The sequence below is a fragment of the Haemaphysalis longicornis genome, unplaced genomic scaffold (genome assembly GCF_048455015.1).
Source record: "Haemaphysalis longicornis isolate Haplotype H1 unplaced genomic scaffold, Haemaphysalis longicornis Haplotype H1 scaffold_9, whole genome shotgun sequence".
Taxonomy (NCBI): domain Eukaryota; kingdom Metazoa; phylum Arthropoda; class Arachnida; order Ixodida; family Ixodidae; genus Haemaphysalis; species Haemaphysalis longicornis.
In genome coordinates, this window is record NW_027526460.1 from 127675949 (window position 1) to 127697813 (window position 21865).

The 21865-nt window shown below is 47.2% G+C and overlaps 1 protein-coding gene across 1 annotated transcript in view; it reads left to right on the forward strand.

The window, feature by feature from the left end:
• Positions 1–21865, forward strand: part of LOC144152937 (stimulator of interferon genes protein-like) — a 42051-nt gene that overhangs the window by 1432 nt on the left and 18754 nt on the right. Inside the window, exons 2-3 of the mRNA XM_077684517.1 lie at positions 18665–18825; positions 20468–20661. Coding sequence (XP_077540643.1) covers positions 18672–18825; positions 20468–20661 — 348 coding nt within the window. The 5' untranslated portion in view covers positions 18665–18671. The remainder of the gene's footprint in view (positions 1–18664; positions 18826–20467; positions 20662–21865) is intronic.

The window sequence follows — 21865 nt, forward strand, 5'->3', positions numbered from 1 at the left end:
TGAGAGTATGAGTACTGCACGTAGTGCAAAAAATGAATACCAAAAGTCAACATAGTAACTATTAAGCGCGGTAACCAAAGTTTTCGCGGACATTATAAAAGGAAAACTAAAAAAGAAGATGTAACAGTACCGGACTGGTAGGATTCGAACGTCGTTCTTTTTTCTTTTTTTCTTTTTTTGAGCTTGAAGCGGATATTCTACCGCTGCCCCACATTCTGAAGTCTTGCGATCGCAGCGCCGCCAACAAATTTCACCCGTTTTTTTTTTTTTCCTTCAGTTTTGATGTATCAAAATCATAGGCGCTTCGACCATTCTGTGTTCTTGTTACTTTGGGGATCCCATGGTAGAAAGGTTAAATTTGAAAAAGCTCAGAAAGGAGTTCAGAAATGTAAGCAAAATTCGTCCTGTAGAGGAATTTGTGGTAGCAACTAGAATTTTCTTCATAACTTGTAGTTTACAATTATAAATAGTATGACTGATTTTTTTTTGTCTCCGTATCGCTGCACCTCTCTATTATCGAGACCTGCAAAAAATACCAATACACATGTACTTAAACATTCTGTGCTTACCATCGCCATGCACATAAATACCAAGTACGGTACGTGTTTGTGCCGTTCCTTTTTAGATCGGTTGCTGCTGCACGGTTTTTCAAAATCACGCATCCCTTTTCGACTTCATTGCGCTTTGAAGGAGCGCGTTTTACGTTCCTTATCTTTGAGGAGGGCGGATGCCAGAGCGGCAGAAGGCCGTCCGATACAACCGCAAGACTCCGTTGCAAAATGAGAACACAAGACTCTTTTACAAGATAAGAACGCAAGGCTCGCTGCAAGATGAGAACGCAAGACTTCGTTAGATGCTCAGGCACTTCCGTGTAGATTCAGCAAGAAAATCCGTCTGCCCGTCTTTTACGCTTCATTTCTGCCACACTTTCGTTGAATACGAATATGCTACAAACAAAATGCACCATATTTTCACGGAAGACGTTATTTTGTATTACAGTGGGACCTCGTTATGACGAAGTAGTATATCGGGGCAGTAATTTAGTTCGTTATACCCGGTATTCGTTGCAATAGTAGGGTTAAAAATCGGCTCAAACCATTCGGCAGTCGGGTTCCCGCAAATATCGTGGATACAAACGCGAACTATTTTCAGCTTCGAACCCACTGTAACAAGGTAGCCATTATTTCAAGCTCAGTACACCAGAGCATGAAACGACCTGCCACGGTGGCTCAGTGGCTAAGGCGTTGTGCTGTGAAAAGCAAAAAAATCCCGCGTGTACGAGATTTCGGCGCTCGTTAATTACGACGCCCATGGGGTCAATATTATTCCGGAGCTCTCCACTACGGCGCGCCTCATCGCCTGCGCTGCGTCGGTGCGTTAAAAACGACAATCAATGATCAAATCAGAACATGAAACGGGAAATTACAACAGAACAGAATTCATTGAACAAAACAGGCCTGCGTTATTATTTATTATTATTACTGTTATTATTATTATTATTATTATTATTATTATTATTATTATTATTATTATTATTATTATTATTATTATTATTTTATTTTATTTTTTTTGCTCACTGAGTGTTTATTGATGTACTACAGTGCTGCATTTTCCCCTCTGAGTGCTCCAGCACGAAGGCCTCCGCTGTTCCTGGGCACTATAATAAACATTGATTGATTGATTGATTGATTGATTATTATTATTATTGGCAGTATTTTTGTACCTGTTCTAACTTATATATTCAATAATTGTCTAAAAACAAACGTCTTCCCTCGCACGTGGAAGATCTCTCGAGTGCGTCCAATTTTAAAGACAGACCCGACGTCTGACGCAACAAATTATAGGGCTGTCTCTCTCCTTTGTGCCTGCTCCAAGCTGTTTGAGACAGCGCTTCACAAAGTCTTATCAAGTTCTGTACAAAACGTCCTTATACCTAACCAGCATGGTTTTATATCGGGAAAGTCCACAACAACAAACCTCGCCTGCTTCATGGAGCAGGCCTCCGCAGCAGTTTCAGAGAGGGGCCAGTTGGACGTTGTATACTGCGACCTGAGCAAGGCAGTCGATGTTGTCTGCCACTCGTTGTTACTTAATAAGCTTTTACTGTCTGGCATTGATGCACCACTCGTGGCATTGTTGTGGAGTTATCTACACAATCGGTTTTGTTATGTGAGTGTTCACGGCAAGAAGTCCGCTATGTACAGGACAACAAGTGGTGTGCCCCAAGGCTCTGTGTTGGGCCCTCTGTTGTTTTCTATTTTTATAAACGATGTGTCAGCTGCAATCAAGAAGTCTTCGTTCCTAATCTATGCGGACGACATCAAAATATTCAAACGTATTGAGTCTGCTGAGGACTGTGTTTCCCTAAACAAAGATGTGTCCTCGTTCTCTAAATGGTGTTCAGAGAATAGATTAAATCTTAATCCAAAGAAAACAAAGGTCATCTCTTATAGCCGAAAAACAAACACCCTTTACTTTCCTTACACCATTGACGGCGGCCCCCTGTCTAGAGTTGATGGTATCAGAGACCTTGGAGTGCTCTTTGACAGCGCCTTAACTTTCTCGCCCCATGTCGATCAACTTACTCGGCGGGCTCTTCGCTCTCTTGGTGCTGTATGCAGATTTTCACGGAACTTTCGGTCTCCTAATTCATTCCTGAAACTATTCAAAACACTTTGTATTCCTCAACTAGAATATGCCTCTGTCGTGTGGAATGGGACCTGTCATTCTAACAGCAAACGTATAGAGCGTGTTCAGACCAAATTTCTATCAATATACAGGCATCGTTTTTCCTCTGGGCCTCCCGAGACTGCCTTAGCGGTATCCAGATTCCCATTACCTGTCTCTCTGAGTTGTCGGCGAACCCGCCTAGATCTTCTTTTAGGGGCGAAGCTCCTAAAGCCATGGGTCTGTCCATCCCTTGTGTCTCGTGGTACGTGACCGCCGCATGCTTTCGGAGATGTCGCAAAGTGGGCCGCGTTGCACGCGCAAGAACCGGCTGCAACCGGCAGCGCAAACTCGGCACCGGGAGCGCGAGCTTGTCTGTGTTCGCCAACGGAGGCGCGAGCGCACGTGCACTGCGAGGGGGAGATCGCGCAAGAGATCACGCCACGAATGCAGGCGCAGTCAGTCGTTCTCGGAGATCGAACGAGACGCAAGGACCTTTGCTCGTTTCCTCTCGTCTTGTTCGGGCACAGGTTCGCCCTAAATAAAAGTTTTTTTCTTTACCGTTGTGTCCCATCCTACGTGACAAATTGTGGTGGAGGTGCGGGGTAGTCCTCGATGGCGCGGGGTCTTTCACCAGGTCTGGGCCTGGGAGCATTGACTCCGAAAATTTGTACAATGTACGCACACAGTCTTACGTCTTTCTTAATGATGTAATGGGCGAACTTTCACGGGAGAGTTGGTTACCGATGATCTCCCCCTCTCGAGCTTCGCCCCACTTATCATCATTCATTCCGTGGATATGGCGCGATTTTTTTTTTCTATATAAACTGCTTCATGGTATTATCACATGCCAGGAACTACTTGCACAAGTCAGCCTTCGTGTTTCGCAAAAAAAAATTGGGCCCATCTCCCCACGAGGGGGGACTCGAGTAAATGCGTCGCGTAGGGGGTGGGTGTATTGCGTTAACGTTAGTGTTTTGGGGGTGGTGGTGGGCTGGTAGTGAATGTGTTAACTATTATTGCTTATTACTATTAATTATTATTATTTCTTTCATATATTAATTATTACTTTCGTGATTTTGCGACTCGAGTCCCCCCTCGTGGAGAGATGGGCCCAATTTTTCTTTTTTTTTTGTGACGCAAGGAGTGTAGGCAAGGAGTAGGTTGTTGTAAGTCGTTATTTATTTATTTGTTGCTGTTGTCGTTGTATTGGACGCTGAGAACGACGGCTTCGTGGTCCCTAAGTGTACTGTTAAGGGGTCTTTAAGCAGTGGTCGTGCGTTGCAGCAACTGGTGAAGACGAGATCGATGCAACTGCTGCCGTGTATCAGCAGCTTCTTGACGTAGTTTGAATGAGTCAAGGATATAAGGCGCGTTCGTACCCTTTGATTCTGTGTCGTTTTTGTGGCGCAGTGGGAAGAGCACCATGTACCTCGCGTTCCGCCCACAGGGTCGTGGGATCGAAACCAGGCGCCGATAACTATTATTTTTTTTATATAGTGTAGGGGGAGGGGTGCGGACCTGTGGTTGGGAGCGAGGAGGGTAGCGTGATGCGGGAGAGAAGGAGTGGGGGAGAGGGCGCACCTGCGCGCTGAGCTGTTGCGGACGGACGGCGGACGCTACATGTGAGTTAAAGAAATGATCTGCATTTAAAACAACAAGGTTTACCCCCCCCCCCCTTTCCATAATGCTACAGCACTCAACACCCATTCGCCCCTCCAAAGAGTGCAGCGTCTCTATAACTGTCACTCAGGGAAACTTGATATATTTCAACGTTCCCTTCGGGAGTTTTAAAGACGATAGTCTTTCTTGGGCTACTTAAACCCAGAAATTTTGGTCTGTCTGTATGTCTGTCTGTCCGTCTGTCAGTCTGTAACTCGATTCAGCCACCTGGCCAAAATTAACTGCTTACCGCGCAATAGTCTTATATACTCACAACCAAATGTAAACGTCTAAGCCTGGTTTATATGTTCATACTTGTCAACTTTGTTGAACAAGAACAAGACATTACACAAATATAAGACAGGAAATTAGTACACAAGGGATATTTACAGTGTTCCTTTATTTAAAAATTCATCGATGCTTAGATTTTCGATAAAAAATGATATTCTACATCTACTGAAGAAAACCGCCGCCTCCTGCCGGCATATTAAAAATCACGCGGCAACAGCAACGAAAGGGTCCACAAGCTAGGTTCCACGTTCTGCTTGGAACGCACGTGGAGCACGGCCACACGGTTCTATAAACCTTCTAGTCGGCCGCCTCCATTCACGCACGTCTCTACCGTACTGCAGCTGTGGCATCGATTAACCCGGCCTGTAGCAGTGGAACGCGGTAAATTCAAATCGCCTTGCGCAAACCTTTAGTGTGTTTACCTTGTAATGAGCGCGACGGTGCAGAAACAGCATGAAAGGTGAGCGGGAAAGCAAGGGGGGGGGGACATTTCCTTGGCAAATGTCTACAAAGACTATCGTCTTTTGACGACATTTGCAACGAAAGGAGCAGATACGCGGCCAATTTTTTTGACTGGGTTGTTAGCTGTGATACAATAATTACTCTTCTTTTCGGCACAATTTTTTTTTAGTTTTTTTTAGTTTTTTTTATGTCGTTTTTATGTGTCCAATGTCTTCATAGTTCTTGTTTCTTGTTTGTAAGTCCTATATATTCGTGACTTTGTGGCTGTAATTGCTTCATTGACTTGTCATACATTACGATATGCTACTCGCCTTCCATCGCACCCGATTTATTGTGCCGCGAGGAGCCACAGTGATGTGTCTGGTACTTTCCATCTTCTGTTGCTGTAATTTCATAAATCAGTTCCTGTATTTTGTTTCATACATTCATGTTTAATTGAAGCTTTGTGTTTTCGCCTATATCTGCGAATATGTTTTTATGTCTGCTTGCTTCACCCAACTGCTGTGACCATTGTTCCACATACTTTTGCCATTGATCCACCATTAGAGTTTCTTAATCGTCTAATTTTGGTTGGAATACCTTTTTATTATCCTTAGGGTTTTATTGCTCTTTTTTTTTTTCGCTCGTTCTTCTCGTTGACTGTTTATATTGTGAGTTTCTACTGTATATTAGTGCCGCATTTGGTCTTCCTCAGTGCGCCAGAACCAAGGCCTCGGCTGTTCCTGGACGCTCTAATAAACATTGATTGATTGATTGATTGATTATAATTATTATTATTATTATTTGAAAAAGGATGTGATCTTCGTCTGTTGGCTATTCACAGCCATGAGCAGAATGAAACTTTTCTGTGTCCACAATCAAAATTTCCATTTCCACTTCTGCAGTTTCGGACGCCGGGAATTTCCCAAGTAGCTTCTCAGTACTGGCCAATATTTCTTCCTTATATCTGATATCGCGTGCGGATCTCACGGTTTCAGTTTCGTTATAAAATGATAAGTGTCATTGGAATAAAGCATGACCAATCAAAGTCCGTATTTAGTTCGCTATAGCCAGTAATTCGCGATATCAGTGTTTATTGTAGCAATGTTCAGCTGTACTCTAAAAATCTCTTCTCAGCAATGTATTTCTGTGTCATAGGGAACTTAATTCTGTAGAAGTGCCTGGCTCAGTTTTGTTTTGTTCATTTTGAACGAGCAACTTTCTTCAGTTTGAACGAACTATTCTAGCCACGAAAGACTTTTTTAAACAAAAAAAAAATGCAAGAAATATCGAAAAACTCAAATATCGCGCTCCCGTGATGTACTACGGGCCGGAGTGACGTCATATGGAGCCACCAGCGAACTAGCTCCATTCGAGCCACGAAAGAAATTTTACAGCAAAGCTGTATGCCTATACCCCCAACGGATCCATCTCCGTGGGCAGAAACGCGTACTAAAACGCCGGGACACTCGCTTTCCAACGTTTCGCGCTAGAACGTTTCGTCTCCGCGGGCAAGAATGCGTACTGAAAGAACACACCGGGACACTAGTTTTCCGCCTAGCGCAAGAACGCTTCGGGCTACAGATACGATACTCTTACAGAAAAGCTGTATACCTCTATCCCCCAGCGGTTTCATCTCCGTGGGCAAGAACGCTAAGGCCTTAGACGCCGAGCGCGTGCGTCGGGCTAATCAGGCATACAGCGTACAGCTAAGAATTCGTTTAAGGAAACCACAAAACGAGCATCGAAACCGCATTATCGATAGGGTGACCAGACTTCCCGTTTAGGGAGGGACAGTCCCGTTTTTTAAGGTCCGCTTCTGTCGTCCCGTCTTTTCGTACAAATAACCACGCCCCGTTTTCGCAGGACTGCAAAGTTTCGAAATTGGCGCCAAGCAAGTTGATCACCTCCAAAATGTGCCGACTCGCTACAAGTAAATTTTACAAGTATGACCTTAACTACTTTAAAATATTTGCAAAGACAGTGCAATCCATATCTATTCTTATAGAGGAACACTTTGGAGTTTCTTGCCGGAGACGGCTTCGAAGGGGCATTATTTCACCAGTGGACCATCGTCAAGCAAAACATTGAAAAGGAACTAGAAGATTGGAAATGTTCAGGTATTTCGGTCTCCGAGAGATGGGTGCAAGCGATGAAAAGAGGGGTGCACGCTGCTCTGAGAGAGAGAGAGAGAGAGAGAGAGAGAGAGAGAGAGAGAGAGAGAGAGAGAGAGAGAGAAAACTTTATTCTTTAAACAGCCCTAGTCCGGGCCGTCGTGCCACAGGATATCTCGCGTCGCCGAAATGGCCCTGTGTTTTCCTGGACCCGCGGCTCTAGTCGAGCGCGTCTTTTTTTTTTTTTTTTTTTTTCATTGGGAACTCAACGTGGACATCAACTTGCTGTCAACACTGCGTGTAATTTTACTTGTGCGGCTGAACTCTCCGTATACGCGCGCAGAATTTTACAACCGAGTGTTGCGGGATAACGTCTCGCATAAAAAATTCGATCGTCGTCATTATACACCAGCGAAGGACCCGAATGGGGACCTTCGAAGGGAATGCACGTAATGGAACTGTGAGTGGGATGGTTCCCTCGGCCTGAGTAATGCAAAATGCACTTTCCAGCTGCTATTTCCTGCAACGAGCCTCCTCTATACAGAAGTGAATTGGTGGGACGACATTTTACCGAGAGTAATGCAAGCGGTTTTATACGGCAGTGTGAAAGCACCATGTACCCCTTTCTATCCCCAGGAATTTCCAAATGCGACAAGTAGGCACTTTTACGCTATGGGTCGCTGTTTCGCGGTCCGCAGCAGTCTGGTGGCTTTTTTTTTTAATTACGTGGGATTTTTTGTCAACTGGGGTGTGGGGGACTTCACCCTCGGATCGGCCAGGAAACTCATGAAAACGTGCCATCATATAGTTATGCTCTACCGCCTAGACACATATAAACAGTGCTCGCGCGCCCTGCCTAAAAGTGCGCCAGCGGGAGTTCTGTCCTTTTTGTGCTTGCTCTAATTTCGTATGCTGGAGCTGTTTTGCGTCATTTCGAACGCATAATTTTTTTCTTGCGCGGCTGGAGCCTTTCTGCGTCATTTTGAACGCGTCATTTTTTTCTTGCGCGGCTGGAGCCTATCTGCGTCATTTCGAACGCATAATTATTTTCTTGCGTGGCTGGAGCCTTTCTGCGTCATTTCAAATTCATAATTTTTTTCTTGCGTGGCTGGAGCCCTTCTGCGTCATTTCGAACGCGCCATTTTTTTCTTGCGCGGCTGGAGCATATCTGCGTCATTTCGAACGCATAATTATTTTCTTGCGTGGCTGGAGCCTTTCTGCGTCATTTCAAATTCATAATTTTTTTCTTGCGTGGCTGGAGCCCTTCTGCGTCATTTCGAACGCTCCATTTTTTTCTTGCGCGGCTGGAGCCTATCTGCGTCATTTTGAACGCATAATTATTTTCTTGCGTGGCTGGAGCCTTTCTGCGTCATTTCAAATTCATAATTTTTTTCTTGCGTGGCTGGAGCCCTTCTGCGTCATTTCGAACGCGCCATTTTTTTCTTGCGCGGCTGGAGCCTCCCTGCGTCATTTCGAACAAATAATTATTTTCTTGCGTGGCTGGAGCCTTTCTGCGTCATTTCAAATTCATAATTTTTTTCTTGCGTGGCTGGAGCCCTTCTGCGTCATTTCGAACGCGCCATTTTTTTCTTGCGCGGCTGGAGCCTATCTGCGTCATTTCGAACGCATAATTATTTTCTTGCGTGGCTGGAGCCTTTCTGCGTCATTTCAAATTCATAATTTTTTTCTTGCGTGGCTGGAGCCCTTCTGCGTCATTTCGAACGCGCCATTTTTTTCTTGTGCGGCCGCTTTTTTCGCTTACTGTCGTAAAAACCAACCCAACGAGCATTCCTAACTAATGAACGCGGGGGCTCACGGTTATATGCACATATTTTGCCTGAAACGTAACGGCAGTTTTCTTATGGGCTAAATAACGGGGAAATGTATTGCAAGCGCCAGCGGTTCGCGAGCTTTGAACGGTTATGAATATTTAAACGGCGTGGTTTTCAAAGCCTCAGCGTGACCCCCTGACGACGGTACATCAGGCTCTTCTTGGGAGGAGTTTGGCCTCTGTCGTCGTGGGTTGCGGACGTGCGCGACTCATCGCAGCGCAGGCCTCGCCTCTACGCTTCACCGCTCCCGTCGAGAACTTCTCCCGGACGCAGCATGACGCCAGGACTTCTTTTTCTGACAGCCTCGCCTCTACGCTTCACCGCTCCCGCCGAGAACTTCTGCCGGGCGCAGCATGACGCCAGGACCTGTGTTTGTGGTGTGTTCTGTGCTCGGTGGCCTGAGTGACTGTGGCAACTCTTCTCTTTCCTTCGCGGCGCTCTAACTTTTTTCTCTTTTCTCTCTTTACCTATCTCCTTTTTCTCTACCCTATTCTATTCACCCCCCTTCTACATTCCCTACCCCCCGAACTGGGTTGTATGCCGGTGAGCCCCCAGATGGGCTCAAAATTATCCCCAGTCCATTTATTTTCCTTTTCAAACCGAACCACGCCTACCTACCTCTTCTTGGGTCCGTTGTCTGGCTGCGCCTCCTGATTCTGGCAGTCGCATAGACCGTTAGCGAGCTACGACGACAAGGCGAGCCCATAAAGTTTTCTGCACTTAATATCCTCCCCCTCATAAATCCCTAAGCAATATTCAGCAAGCCACTACCTGGAGGCAGCTATAAATTAATATAGTCTATGCCACATGCAAATTGCCATTGATTTACCCCGGAGCTTACCGGCCCTGATGCTCTCTATGTAAAGCCGAAAGACGAGATTTAGTTCACCCCCTTCCTGACGATCTGCAATTGGCTAATTCAAAGAAGTTGGAGGGCGCTATGCTAAGAAAAGGAAAAAGTTTATGGAAAATTGGATCTTAAAATTTCCGTTTCATTGTGTTATGCATAAAAGTAAAATATTAAGCAAGATAATAGTTAAAGCCCTATTCTTTCGTCGTTGTAGCGTTCTTTCCATGTTGATGTACAATGCTTGTATAGTCTCAGGGAGACGTGTTCCTAAAAGTGGAAAGAATATGCTTTATATTCTTTCCGCTTATATATGTTTTGCACCGTATATGTTTTACACAACACGCGCTCTTCTTTTTCTTTATTTTTTTTCTTTTTTCTACAGCTTAACACTTTGTGACCACCTGCATTTTTGTACTGTATAATGTCCTTATACGGACGAGATAAAACTCTGTTATCGCCCTTTACAATCCCGAGTTTTCAAAACAGGAACAACTTGCTTTCTGCGCTTTGTTGAAGATAATTTTTGGCTACGTGTGCACAAGATATTTTCTACTAAGTTGTACTGCGCATGTCTGTATTTCTTCCCACCAGCAATGTTCCCATGTGCAACTTCTAATGCCCTTTTTTTGTACGTTCTCGTCTTTTTCTCTTTACTGACATATAACCAGAGTCCTTCAATGCTTTTCCGGTCATGAAACTCGAGGCCATGTTTCGTACGGGGACAAAGGCTACCGCGTGTGGCGCTACCGCAGATCGGAGGGCATCGGGCAGCCGCCGCTGCTCTGTAGCCAGACCGGCAGGCAGGAACGCAGTAGCAAAACGGGGCGGCCTCTCTAGCATCCACCGTGGTCCCGCGTAATTCGCGCCAACAGCGCCAAATCCTCCCCTAGTGGTACGTGGTGTCTGAAAAAAGTTTTTGAGCATAATGAGACGGTGGAGGTAACGCGCGTGTAAGGCTAAGAAAGAAAAAAAAGACATCCCCCTCGCGAGGGGCACGATCAAATGCACAGCATTTCCGAGGGGGTGCGCCGGCAAGTCGTATCTCTTGATCGCGGGACCCGTGTCGCCATCTTTTGGAAGCGCGGGACAACTTGTGGCGCTTTCGAAACAAACGAGAAATGAGTGAAGGATATAAGGCGCGTTCGGTGCATCGAAATCTGTGTCGGTTTCGTGGCTCGGTCGGTTGTGCGCCGGGCACCTTGCGTTCCGCCCGCGGCGTCATGGGTTCGAAACCGGGCGCCGGAAACTGTTATTTCTTCCTGGCTGCGGACGCGGACTACGACAAGGCGCGCATGCGGACTACGACAGCGCACGCCAACGCCGCGTGACATTGTGAGTTACTAAAATGCTATGCATTTAAAACGTTGCATTTATCGTCATGGCAACGAGTGGCGAGGGGGAAAGGAGGTTGGTGACGTCGCGGACGCTGATGACGTCATTTTTTCCGCGGCAGCCGGTCCGGGCCGCCGCGCGCCGGCCGCAGCAACCGACGCTCGCCCAACTTCCGCGCCTGCCGCCGGTCGCTGCTCATGGGCCGCTCGGCAATGGCACCAGGCGCGAAAGTTGGACGAGCGGTGGCGATGCCTCGGAATGGCCGCCGCCCGTCGTTTGGTATGTGTGTGCAGTAACGTGTTTAACAATTGAACGAAGAAAACATTTTCGTAATAGTATGTTTTCTGGTGTCGAATTGTTGTCTTTGTGGCGATATTAATTGGAGCGTTACACAACCATTCTTTTCGCTTTTCTTTTATTCACAATTCATATGAAGACATCTTCGATTCGAAGTCATGAAAAACATGCACTACACAAAATATAATGCACATACATTTTATGTACACTCTGTTGGACTCTAAGCAAAAATATGACATGCAAATTTGGGCATGCAACATTGCAGAATAGGAAAAAAAAAACGTGCAAGATGCACATTTAGGTACACAATAATTGATTACGCAAGAATAACTTCGAAAGTTCTAATCACCATACATATTTTTTTCGCGCACACCTCGGCGGTAGAAGGAAAGAACTTGAAAGTTCCACTCAATTTATACTTATTTCTTGGGCTCGCCTCGAGACGGGAATGTTCTTTAGACATTCAAAAAATTCGTTTCAGTTCAGAGACACAGTAAACGGGAACCTATAATTTAAAAGAAAACACGCACAGGTATGCTTCAACGCCTGCCTTTTGGGCCAGTTAACGCAAACTCTGAAAGGAAGCGTTGACCCGACCATACACTTCCGAGAAATCTTGTTCACACCAACAAAATGCAGCGAGAAAAAAACTGTTGCAACACAATAACCGCACTATTGACCACTCATTGCTATATTATATCTGCGTACAAAAATAATGCGCAACCACGTCGTATAATACAGAACACAATCGCAACACAAATCGAGCGCACCCGTCTTTTCTTTTAATGGCGCGTGAACAGTCTGATTATGAAAAGGGGGGGGGGACGCGCAGAAAAAAAGTTTTCCTGTATTGTAAGCCGCATGTACCGAGCTCATTACTTGCAGATATCGGCTAGGTTGTCACACGCTACTGCCTAGCTCGTGTCTGGGCAGCGCCTCTTATCTCATCCTGTCCGATATCGATTCTATCTTTAGAACTATGGAACAGCAAACCCACTCGCGATAAGATGACCCGGCGTGGGCGCGCAGGTTAGATTGAACAGCAAAGCCGGCAATGCTACCCTTTTTTTTTTTTTTTATGAGCGAAACGCTTGCAATGGCAGCTGCAGACAACGCATGTATTTCGGCTTGGCCTTCCACTGCTCCCTGTGCAAATTGACTGGCATTGAACACCGCGGTTTTACGTCAGATTTTTCGGAGCACTGAAGCAACGTTTGGCAGCAGTTTTGCCGCAAATATCCGTTTTGGAGCAAGATGGCACCGGAAAAATTGGTTAGGGCACGCCACCCCGCGCCAACAATCGCCGTGGTAATAGGCACGCAGTCAATGACAAGAAGCGCGTACAGTTGAGCTTGCCTTCTTTGTGAGCAGGTGCAGCGTGATAGCTTTGGAGGGGTTGAGGTGATTCACCACAGGAAACGTCCAATGAAGTCTCGAAGCGTCCTCGACTTGGGACCCCACCCAAGACTCAAACCCACTGCACGAAACAACAACAAAAAATACATCGATAAGAATCCTGAATCGACGTTCAAGCAGTTACTAAGGCAATCGCAAAACGGCAATGCCGCCTCAAATTCACCTTACGAGCAAGAGTCTGCGCGCCGAATGCGCGTTTACTTCTATTAAAACTTTGTGTACCTGCAAGGCTGGGATATATTTGCACATTAGTTTCCACTCCAAGACGACTGACATGTCTCATTAACTTCACGTTACATGTGCGAAGTGAAAATAGAAGAGTGCAATCGGTCGGCTTCTAAGGAATTCACTATAACTCGTACAAAGCTAATTTGCTTACCTGTCATTTTTGGAGAAGACGAGAAACTTGGCCGAACTGTTTCGCCCTGTGTTGCTGCACCACAGAGCTGCGCAGGACTGGTGACGCTCCTTCCCCTACGGTCCCATATTTAGAACACATCCGTATATATTTTATAATGCAGCGAAACTTTCAGCCCGTGGAGGCGTTTAGGCAACCCGCGCAGCCCTTCGCACGCCGGCTCGCTTACGCACGCACCGAACTGGCCCGCCGTGCGCGCCCAGAGAAAGAAAGAAAAAAAAAATATTGGCGCCGGTGAGCTGTTGCGCATGCGTGAGGAGGCGCGGAAGCATGCGTAGTGTGGAAAGAAAGAAACGATGAGGGAAAGAGAAGGGCCACGCCGCAGCACCCTGCCGCTAGGATCGCCCCAATTTTGAAACCGAAACTAGCCAGAGTCGCCGACCAGTGGTAGCAGCATGCCCGTTCGCACCAAATTTTTTCGCCACTCACAAAATGATAAGTCCATTTGAGCGGCCCTCGACACGTAAAGCGAAAGCGCACTGCTGATAAGGCAGCGAGCGTCCGTTCCCTGCCAAACGCGCTCTGACCACGCCCCCGGCTGCCCTCCAATCAACACCAGCCCCGCGGCGCGGCAGCGTACGAAGCTCTCCCATAGCGTGATGGCGAAGTTTCATGACCAGAAAGGCATTGAAGGACTCTGATATAACGTATTATTTGTTGTTCCGCTTTTTGTTTATTCGAAGTTTGATGTTCCCTTACAATTCTGTCGCTACACTCACTCTTTGTTACCCCCCTTACACAATGCCCTGCAATAAGGGCCTGTAAGGTATTTTTAAATAAATATCGCCTGCATGCAGCCAATAGTGAGATATTGTGCGGGCGGCCAGCAGCAACATACGGACGATTTCAATATTGGTGCGCATTTCTTTTCCCAGAATTGCGACCACGAATAGGGAGGGCGTTGATAATGTTGTAATTGATCTGAGGGGTGAAATCCCGTGTATGATCACTAAGATGATGGCGCGTAAAGAAGAAAAATCCCCGAATATGACACTGACCACGCTACATCAATAACGGATGGTCGAACCGTTTTGTCGTGAACCGGTAACCGTTTATTTCTTTCCGTTCAGTTCCGGTTCGAGTTCAGCGTGCTAAAAAAAATAACGGTTCAGTTCCGGTTCGACACCCTGGGAAAGCGGAAATAAATAGTGTTAGGGGCAAATACAGTTGAACCTAGATATTACGAATTTGGCGAAAATTCGGAATTTTTCGTTACATGCACGTTTCGAGTTAAGGCGCACGTGAATAAAGGAAACACGAAACCAAAATGCTAGACATCAGTGAAGGTGAAGTCACTCTTCAAGGATTTATTCTACAGTGAAAAAAAAACTGCGTGATTTGTGCCTGCTGCTTTCACACGAGCTTAGTCACTACACGGCAATCCGAACAAGCAAGGTCACTGACCCCCGTTTTTACAAACGCAGATGAAGTATCACATTTGCCGTTTGACACTTTTCGGTACCTTCACGCTATCAAGGACCAAACTTCCGCTGAAAGAAAGTCTTTTCGTGAACTTCATGTTCTTTTACGCACTCACAATTGGGGAGAGGGTGCTATATGGGGTACTCTGCCGGGTGGCGTCGACGTTGTTCTTTCTCGCCTGCAGAAGCGGCATTTAAAATTGCGAGCTTGTCTTGGGGTAGCAGAACTTATCACCGACGAACCGACACCACAGATGCCAGTAGAGACACGCGACTACCCGCCGACAGGCAGGCCTAGCCCGTAACGGACACCACACTCACACGTAGAAACGCACGGTAGTTTGCGGTGCGGAATTAATTAGCTAAATTAGTGCGTATCTCTAGCCGATTTTTCAGAAAAAGTGCAAAAAACGACGGCTCATCAGCGTAGAGAATTCGTTATATCAAAGTTAACCACCGTAGCGCCTTCGTTACATAGCGGTCGCAAACACATGGGTTTCAATGGGGCTTCCAATGGGGAATTGAAAAACTTCGTTAAATACAGGAATTCGTTACATAGAGGTTCGTTACATCCAGATTTAACTGTAGAGTAGTGATTGGGAGGCGAATTGGCAGTGGTTTGGATCGGAGGAAAGGTAGATATGATGAGAAGGATTGGAAGGAAGGGAAGGCAGAAGAGGCTGGGAGGAAAAGGAGGAGTGGAAACAAAAACAATACGTTGAGGGAAATATGGGGGAGGAGGAGCGGAGCACACGGGGAAGGGAAGAAAAGGGAAAGGGTGCAAGGAAAAGGAAAGGTGGATGGGATAGAGGGTAGGCGGAGGAACGGGGGAGGGAAAGGTAGAAGTGAGATATGGTTAGTGAAAGGAAAAGGTACAGAGAGTAGGCAGTGCAAATTAGAAAGAGAGAGGATCGAAGGGGAGTAGGCCGCGTGGGGAGAAATATTGAAGGGGGAGTGTGTGAGGGTACGGTGAGAGGGAAGAAGAGCGGACGGGAATGGTTGGACACAACGAAAATAAATTTAGGCTTCCTACAGGACCTTAGAAATCTAGCCTTCCGAGTTATAGGGAATGTTCAACTCAGTGACTCAATGAGGACATTACACCGTACCCCACCAAATGTAGAATTCTAAATAGAAAAACAAAGAAACAGACGTATAAATTATTCCTCCAATTTTTGCGGCAATATAATACGGACAGAAACTTAAGGCAGAAACTTGGAGGCCCACTAAGAGGATTCAACTTAAATTGAGAACGACTCAGCGGGCAATGGAGCGGAAGATGATAGGTGTAACATTAAGGGACAAGAAGAGAGCGGAGTGGGTCAGGGAACAAACGCGTGTTAAGGACATACTAGTAGAAATTAAGAAGAAGAAATTGACGTGGGCAGGGCATGTATTGCGAAGGCAAGATAACCGTTGGTCGTTAAGGGTAACAGAGTGGATCCCTAGAGAAGGCAAGCGTGGCAGGGGGTGGCAGAAAGTTAGATGGGCAGATGAGATCAAGAAGTTTGCGGGGATAAATTGGTCGCAGTTAGCACAGGACCGGGGTAATTGGAGAATAATGGGAGAGGCCTTTGCCCTGCAGTGGGCGTAGATACGCTGGTGATGATGATGATGATGATGTCAATACGGACAGCTTATTTCTGTTTAAATACCAAACAGAGGGAGCCTCTATGAGTTACCAACAAATTATTAACCAAGCCAAAATTCCCGAACGAGTTATGGCGAGCAAAAATTGTCTTCAAACATATCTGATGTCTTGAACGAACACCCCGTGGAATTGGAAATATTTATTTTAGGAACAACGCAGTCAAAATTCAAAAAATCTATTAAATATCTCCTTTTTTCTATCGGCCTGACGTAAAACTTTTGTTGAAACTACACGCACGAAGTCGTTATTTCGTTGTAATGGAACAGTCTGTTAAAGGGTTGTATGTGAATTTCCTTTTGTACTTTCGCAGTTTTTTTCTCCATGGTGTCTTATGATTGTAAACAGCTTTCTAAAAAAATGTACTTATGACCAGTCGCAGGAATGCGTCCTAATGCGTATGCCTTTTTTCCTTGTTCTTTTTTTATCGTACTTTCACTGCTTTGCTGAAACCGTCTGCTGCTAAGGGTGCATAGCCTTCGTAAGAAAACTGGTTTGCTTTAGCCGTGCCCCCAAAGCAATGTTTGTAACGGACTGGAATTATTATTATAATTCTTTATTCGGAAGGGGGGACTCAAGGTCTAGTCAGGGATGGTGAAGGCGGTAAAGGAGGTGAGAGCGTCTCATTCTCTTGTGTATCCCCGTGGTATACAAGCGAAAGTCCACAGGGACATAATAGTCTCTTTTGGGTGAGCCCAGCCCAGAGGAGGCGATGCCCACTCCTGGAGGTTCTTGATGTACGGCAGAAGATGGGCTCTTCTCTCCGCCGCGATACCTGAGAACTCCCACAGCATGTGCTGCATTGTGGGCCTTGTTGGCGCGTGACACGAGGAGTAGGTCACGACCCTGGAGTTCTCAGGGGGTTCTGTCAGGTGTCTTGAGCGTCGGGGAACGTATGCCCACCACTTTGCGAGCACGTCCTCCGTAAGAGCAGCCCCTGCTCTTATTTTGTGTACCAGGACTTGGGCCCCCCTGGGAAGTCCTCCTGGCAGTGGTCGTGGGTCATGGGGTGTAGCGGCAGGGAGCTTCGCCCTGCTTTCTTGCTTGGCAGCGGCTCTGTGGTCCGCAGGGTCTGGGTAGTTCCGTTGTGGGGGAACAGGGTGTGATGGGTCGGAGCGGATACTTGCTTCGTCGCTCGCCCACGCGTGGGCGGCCTCGTTCCAGGCGCCACCCACGTGTCCCGGCAGCCAGTCCACCCGCACGGTAATGGATTTTGTTGTGCGAAGTCTCTTCGCAATCGTCTTGATGAAATGGCTTGTGGATCCGATGACTAGGGTGCCACCGAGTCTTGCCACCGCCTCTGTACTGTCAGTGTATATGGTAAACGTCCGCCCCCGGTGCTCCTCCGCATGGTAGCGCTCTTCGATGTGGTTCACCGCCAGCAGTACCGCCTCCAGCTCGCATGGCACTGTGCTGGGCGTGGTGTCAAACTGAAACGTCCTCCTCGCCCCCGCTGGCCCATTTGCACAAGCAACGATAACGCCGTTGGTGGTTTCATCGACGGCGGCGTCCACGAACATGGCACCTTCGTGCAGGTCGGCTCGCGCCGCCGCGGCGGCGCGCTCCTCTACGTGGTGGTCCTTCATGCAGACCCTCGACATGGGTTTGGGGGTGCGGATAAGCTCGTATTCCCGAGGGGGGATTGGATTCGGCGTTACCAAATCGGCGACTCGAGCTACCACCAATGCCGGGGCATACATCCAGCGTCTCATCAACGACACTGTCTGGAATAAACGTGGAGGAAGGGGAAGAACAAGAAGGAGGTGGTTGATTAGAAGAAGTAGTAGAAGAAGAAGGAGAAGGAGGAGGAGGAGGAGGAGGAGGAGGAGGAGGAGGAGGAGGAGGAGGAGGAATATAACGGGGAGACACGGTAGCAAGGGCAAATGAGAGGGACCAAAGCGGAGGGGATTTGGGGAGGAGAGGGATATATTAGGTGCAGGAGGGGGAGAGAACGAACTAATGCGTTGTAGAAGTGACGGAAATGCCATCGTCATTCGGCGCCATTTGCCGTGGGGCAAATATATTGTTTTGTGGCGGCAGAACAGAAGAAACGAACCATTGTTGGTGGTGAAGTGATTTATTTCATAAAGAGATGCTGCCGACGTATTACCGTATGTGCATGGCTGCCATGACTGAGACCTCGGAAGCTGCGCGGCTGCCACTCCCTTGTCTTCGGTGGCAGGTCATGGCACGTACGCCTCGTGACAATATACGTGGCCCATTCCTTTCACAAGGCCTCAGATATCGAACTGACTTCTCGCTTTTTACCTTACAGTGTGGACATGGCTGTGGGAGTGGATGCAAGGCTCGTTCACTGCCATGACCTTGGAATTGTTCCTGCTCGGCGGAATAGCCGCTGGCCGCTGTGGCTCTTCACTGCGTTATCCATTGGTTTTGTAGTGATGCTACTTTTGTGCAAGCCAGCCAAAGAGATCGGTAAGTGTTGGTGGATTCATGCGTGCTAGTGGTTCCCTTGGTGCTCTGCAGGCGTGGCATGCCGTAGGAAACTTGCCCGATGAAGGGCTACTTCAGTTAGTACTTTAGTCGTAAGTTGTATTACATACTACACCCCACCAGAGACAATTGTACCGCTGTAAGTTTGTCTGCTGAAACCTAGAACGCAAGGAAAGTTTTCCGTCATGTTTCGCATTGCACAGACAGGCCATAAAGCTATGTTAAGCCCTTCTACATGGTGCGAATTTCGTGCAGCTGCGCCGCCGCTCGTGCGGCAGAACAGTTTTTTTTCCCTATTTCCACTGTTGCGAAAAATTGCCAAATGCCAAGAGGCGTTCACAGGAGAAGTTCGATCGCTCCAAACATTTGGCAGTTTGCCAGAAAAACGAGAATAGACCGTTTTTTTTTTTGCTCGTGCGGCGACGCAGCTGCGAATTCGCCGGCGAAATTCGCACCATGTGGAAAGGGCTTCCTACGCAGGAATGACCGAATTTGATCCTTCCGGTGCTGCTCTGCAGGTAAATGCGAGATAGTTGAAAGCGTTGTCCATGATCTTTCCTCCTTTTCAGCCAGTAATCTTTTCGTATCTTTATCACCACATTTTTATTTTGGTGGTTCGTGTATGTAGCACGCCAGGTTATAAAAGTGTACCTTTGGATCCTGCTGCAGATATCAGACCTGTATTCGCTGTAATCTGTTTTGCGTGCAGTAGTGTTGGCTGTTGAAACGTATATGCGCAAATGTGGCGCAAAATCGCGCAAAGGCAGAGGAAGAAAGACAGTGATGAGTGCACTGGTATTTTTTTTTGTTTTGGTGTAACTGTGTGCTATATGCAGCTATTTTGCTTGGTAAACGATATCTTGTCTAGGCGCTAAAATTGACGTCACATGAACGTTTCCCGTAGACTGGTTGCCCTGTGGATAATGAAGGCGGACCTGAGATAATGTCTACGTGTCTAACTCTTTAATTACTAACCCTTTATGCGGTACGCATGAGTGTGGTCCGTCGAGGGCATTCATGCAAAAGTTGTAACAGAGGGATCTGACCCTTCCGGGGATGCCAGTCTAATGGCTGCCATTTTTATGAGCGCAGTTGTCTCTCTGGGTCGCAGTGGTGCAGTACGTCCTTATACAATAGCATGATTCGTGCTGGAAACGTTTAGGTGGGAAATCAAAAGTGCAACTAGGTGCCAAACAAAATCGTGCAGTAGCGGAGCTCTTGGTAAATGAAGCGCTTGCATCACGAGCCCATCGCTACGCGCGTTGTTATCACGTACCGTTTTGTTTTAAAAAGAAATTTTGAAATAAATATCAACAATAAATAAAATGAGTGCTCATCCCTACTGAAGCTATAATTAAGCGGCTAAAGCTATGCAAGCCTTGAAGTAAAAAAAATAATTTTGTTAAATCACGCGCATAAACTCAAACACGATGCCAACATCACAGAACAAAAGAATTTTCTCTCATTGACCAAATTAACCTAATTTTGGGGGAGATTATTGTTTTTTCTCTTGTAAAAAGTTAAGACAATGTGTACTAATGAGTTGGAGGCTTGTTTGACACCTCTGCAAACAGGCACCCTTTTCTTTTCTAAGTTGTTGCCGCACGCCGTTTTTTTCCCGCAGGAGTCCAAGTAGCAGTGGGTGCGTTGAGCGTTGCAGTTGTAGTCGTAGTCCGGCAGGGCTGCTACCTGGCATGCGAGCTGTACTGGCTGCCGGTAAAGTCTGCCAAAAACTTGTCGAAGATGCTGGGGCAGTGCTCGAAGCTCCCTTATAGCACGATCATTGTGTTTGGCGCCTGTGTCATCATGTCCTTTCTGGTAAGTACTTGTCAAGTACAGTGCATACCGTAGTGGTGTCGACAGGACGAGGCGGTGATGACGCATTACTCGGTTCATGGCTGAGGGAACAAGAACCAACCTCCTTTATTGCAGTGTGCTCCTCCTTTCGATAACCTCTGTATTAGTGCCACCCTCAGTGAAAAGCGGAGCAAACCCTGTCATGGTCTGTGCTGCCACCTGGAGTGATGGTATGCACTGACGACTTAGCGTGCAAAATAGGAACTAGTACTATAATACCTATAAAACCACCCAACGCTATGCATACAACCCCTCTTAGTTGTACCATTGCTTGGAAACAGAAGTTGGAAGCAAATTCTTCGATGATGCGAGTACTGGTCTATAGTTCTGTGTTCGCGTTGTATTTGTCCATGACTGGGCATGTTTTCAGAAGGTCTGCTTCATTCTTCGGCGAACATGCTTCTTTTTCATTTCTTTCCCTGTCATATCGCAGGCCTAGTGCGTGGCTGCCAAGTACATGTCTTTTCTGCACATCACAATCCATGAGTCGGTCTTTTTTATGAAGTGCTTAGGATTTGCGAAAAAGCCGAGTACCTCAAAAGGAACACCCCCCTCTCCGCGACCCGTCGCGTCCGCGAACACCTATGTGCTATTATCTAACACGTGACTTATCCGATCATTGTGTAAGGAATGTAAAATATGGGAGGTTGGATGTCCTCATTGAGTTGGGAGTGAGCTCAACAGGATGTCTATGTCGTTTGACCGGGTCCGTCACTCGGCGATACTCGAGCAAGTGTCCCGCCTGAACATGGGACGACGAACGTTCGCCTACATCAAGGACTTTCTCACGGACCGCACGACGACGATCGTAGCCGGTGACATGGAGCTCCCTAGCAAGACGCTGGGTAGCGTCGGCACGCCGCAGGGGTCGGTGATCTCACCCATACTCTTCAGCATGGTGATGATCGGTGTGGCCGACCGGCTAGCCGGCCTCCCGGACGTCAAGCACACCATTTGCGCGGACGACATAACGCTCTGGACAACGGGTGGCAGCGACGGCCACATCGAGGCGGTGTTGCAGCAAGCGATTGACGAAATCGAGAGTCAGCTGCAGGGGACGGGGCTGGTGTGCTCGCCGGCGAAGTCGGAGCTCCTGATCATCCCGCCGCGCGGGCGGAGCAGGAGCGACGCGACCTAACCGAACATTAACTTGAGGACGAGGGAC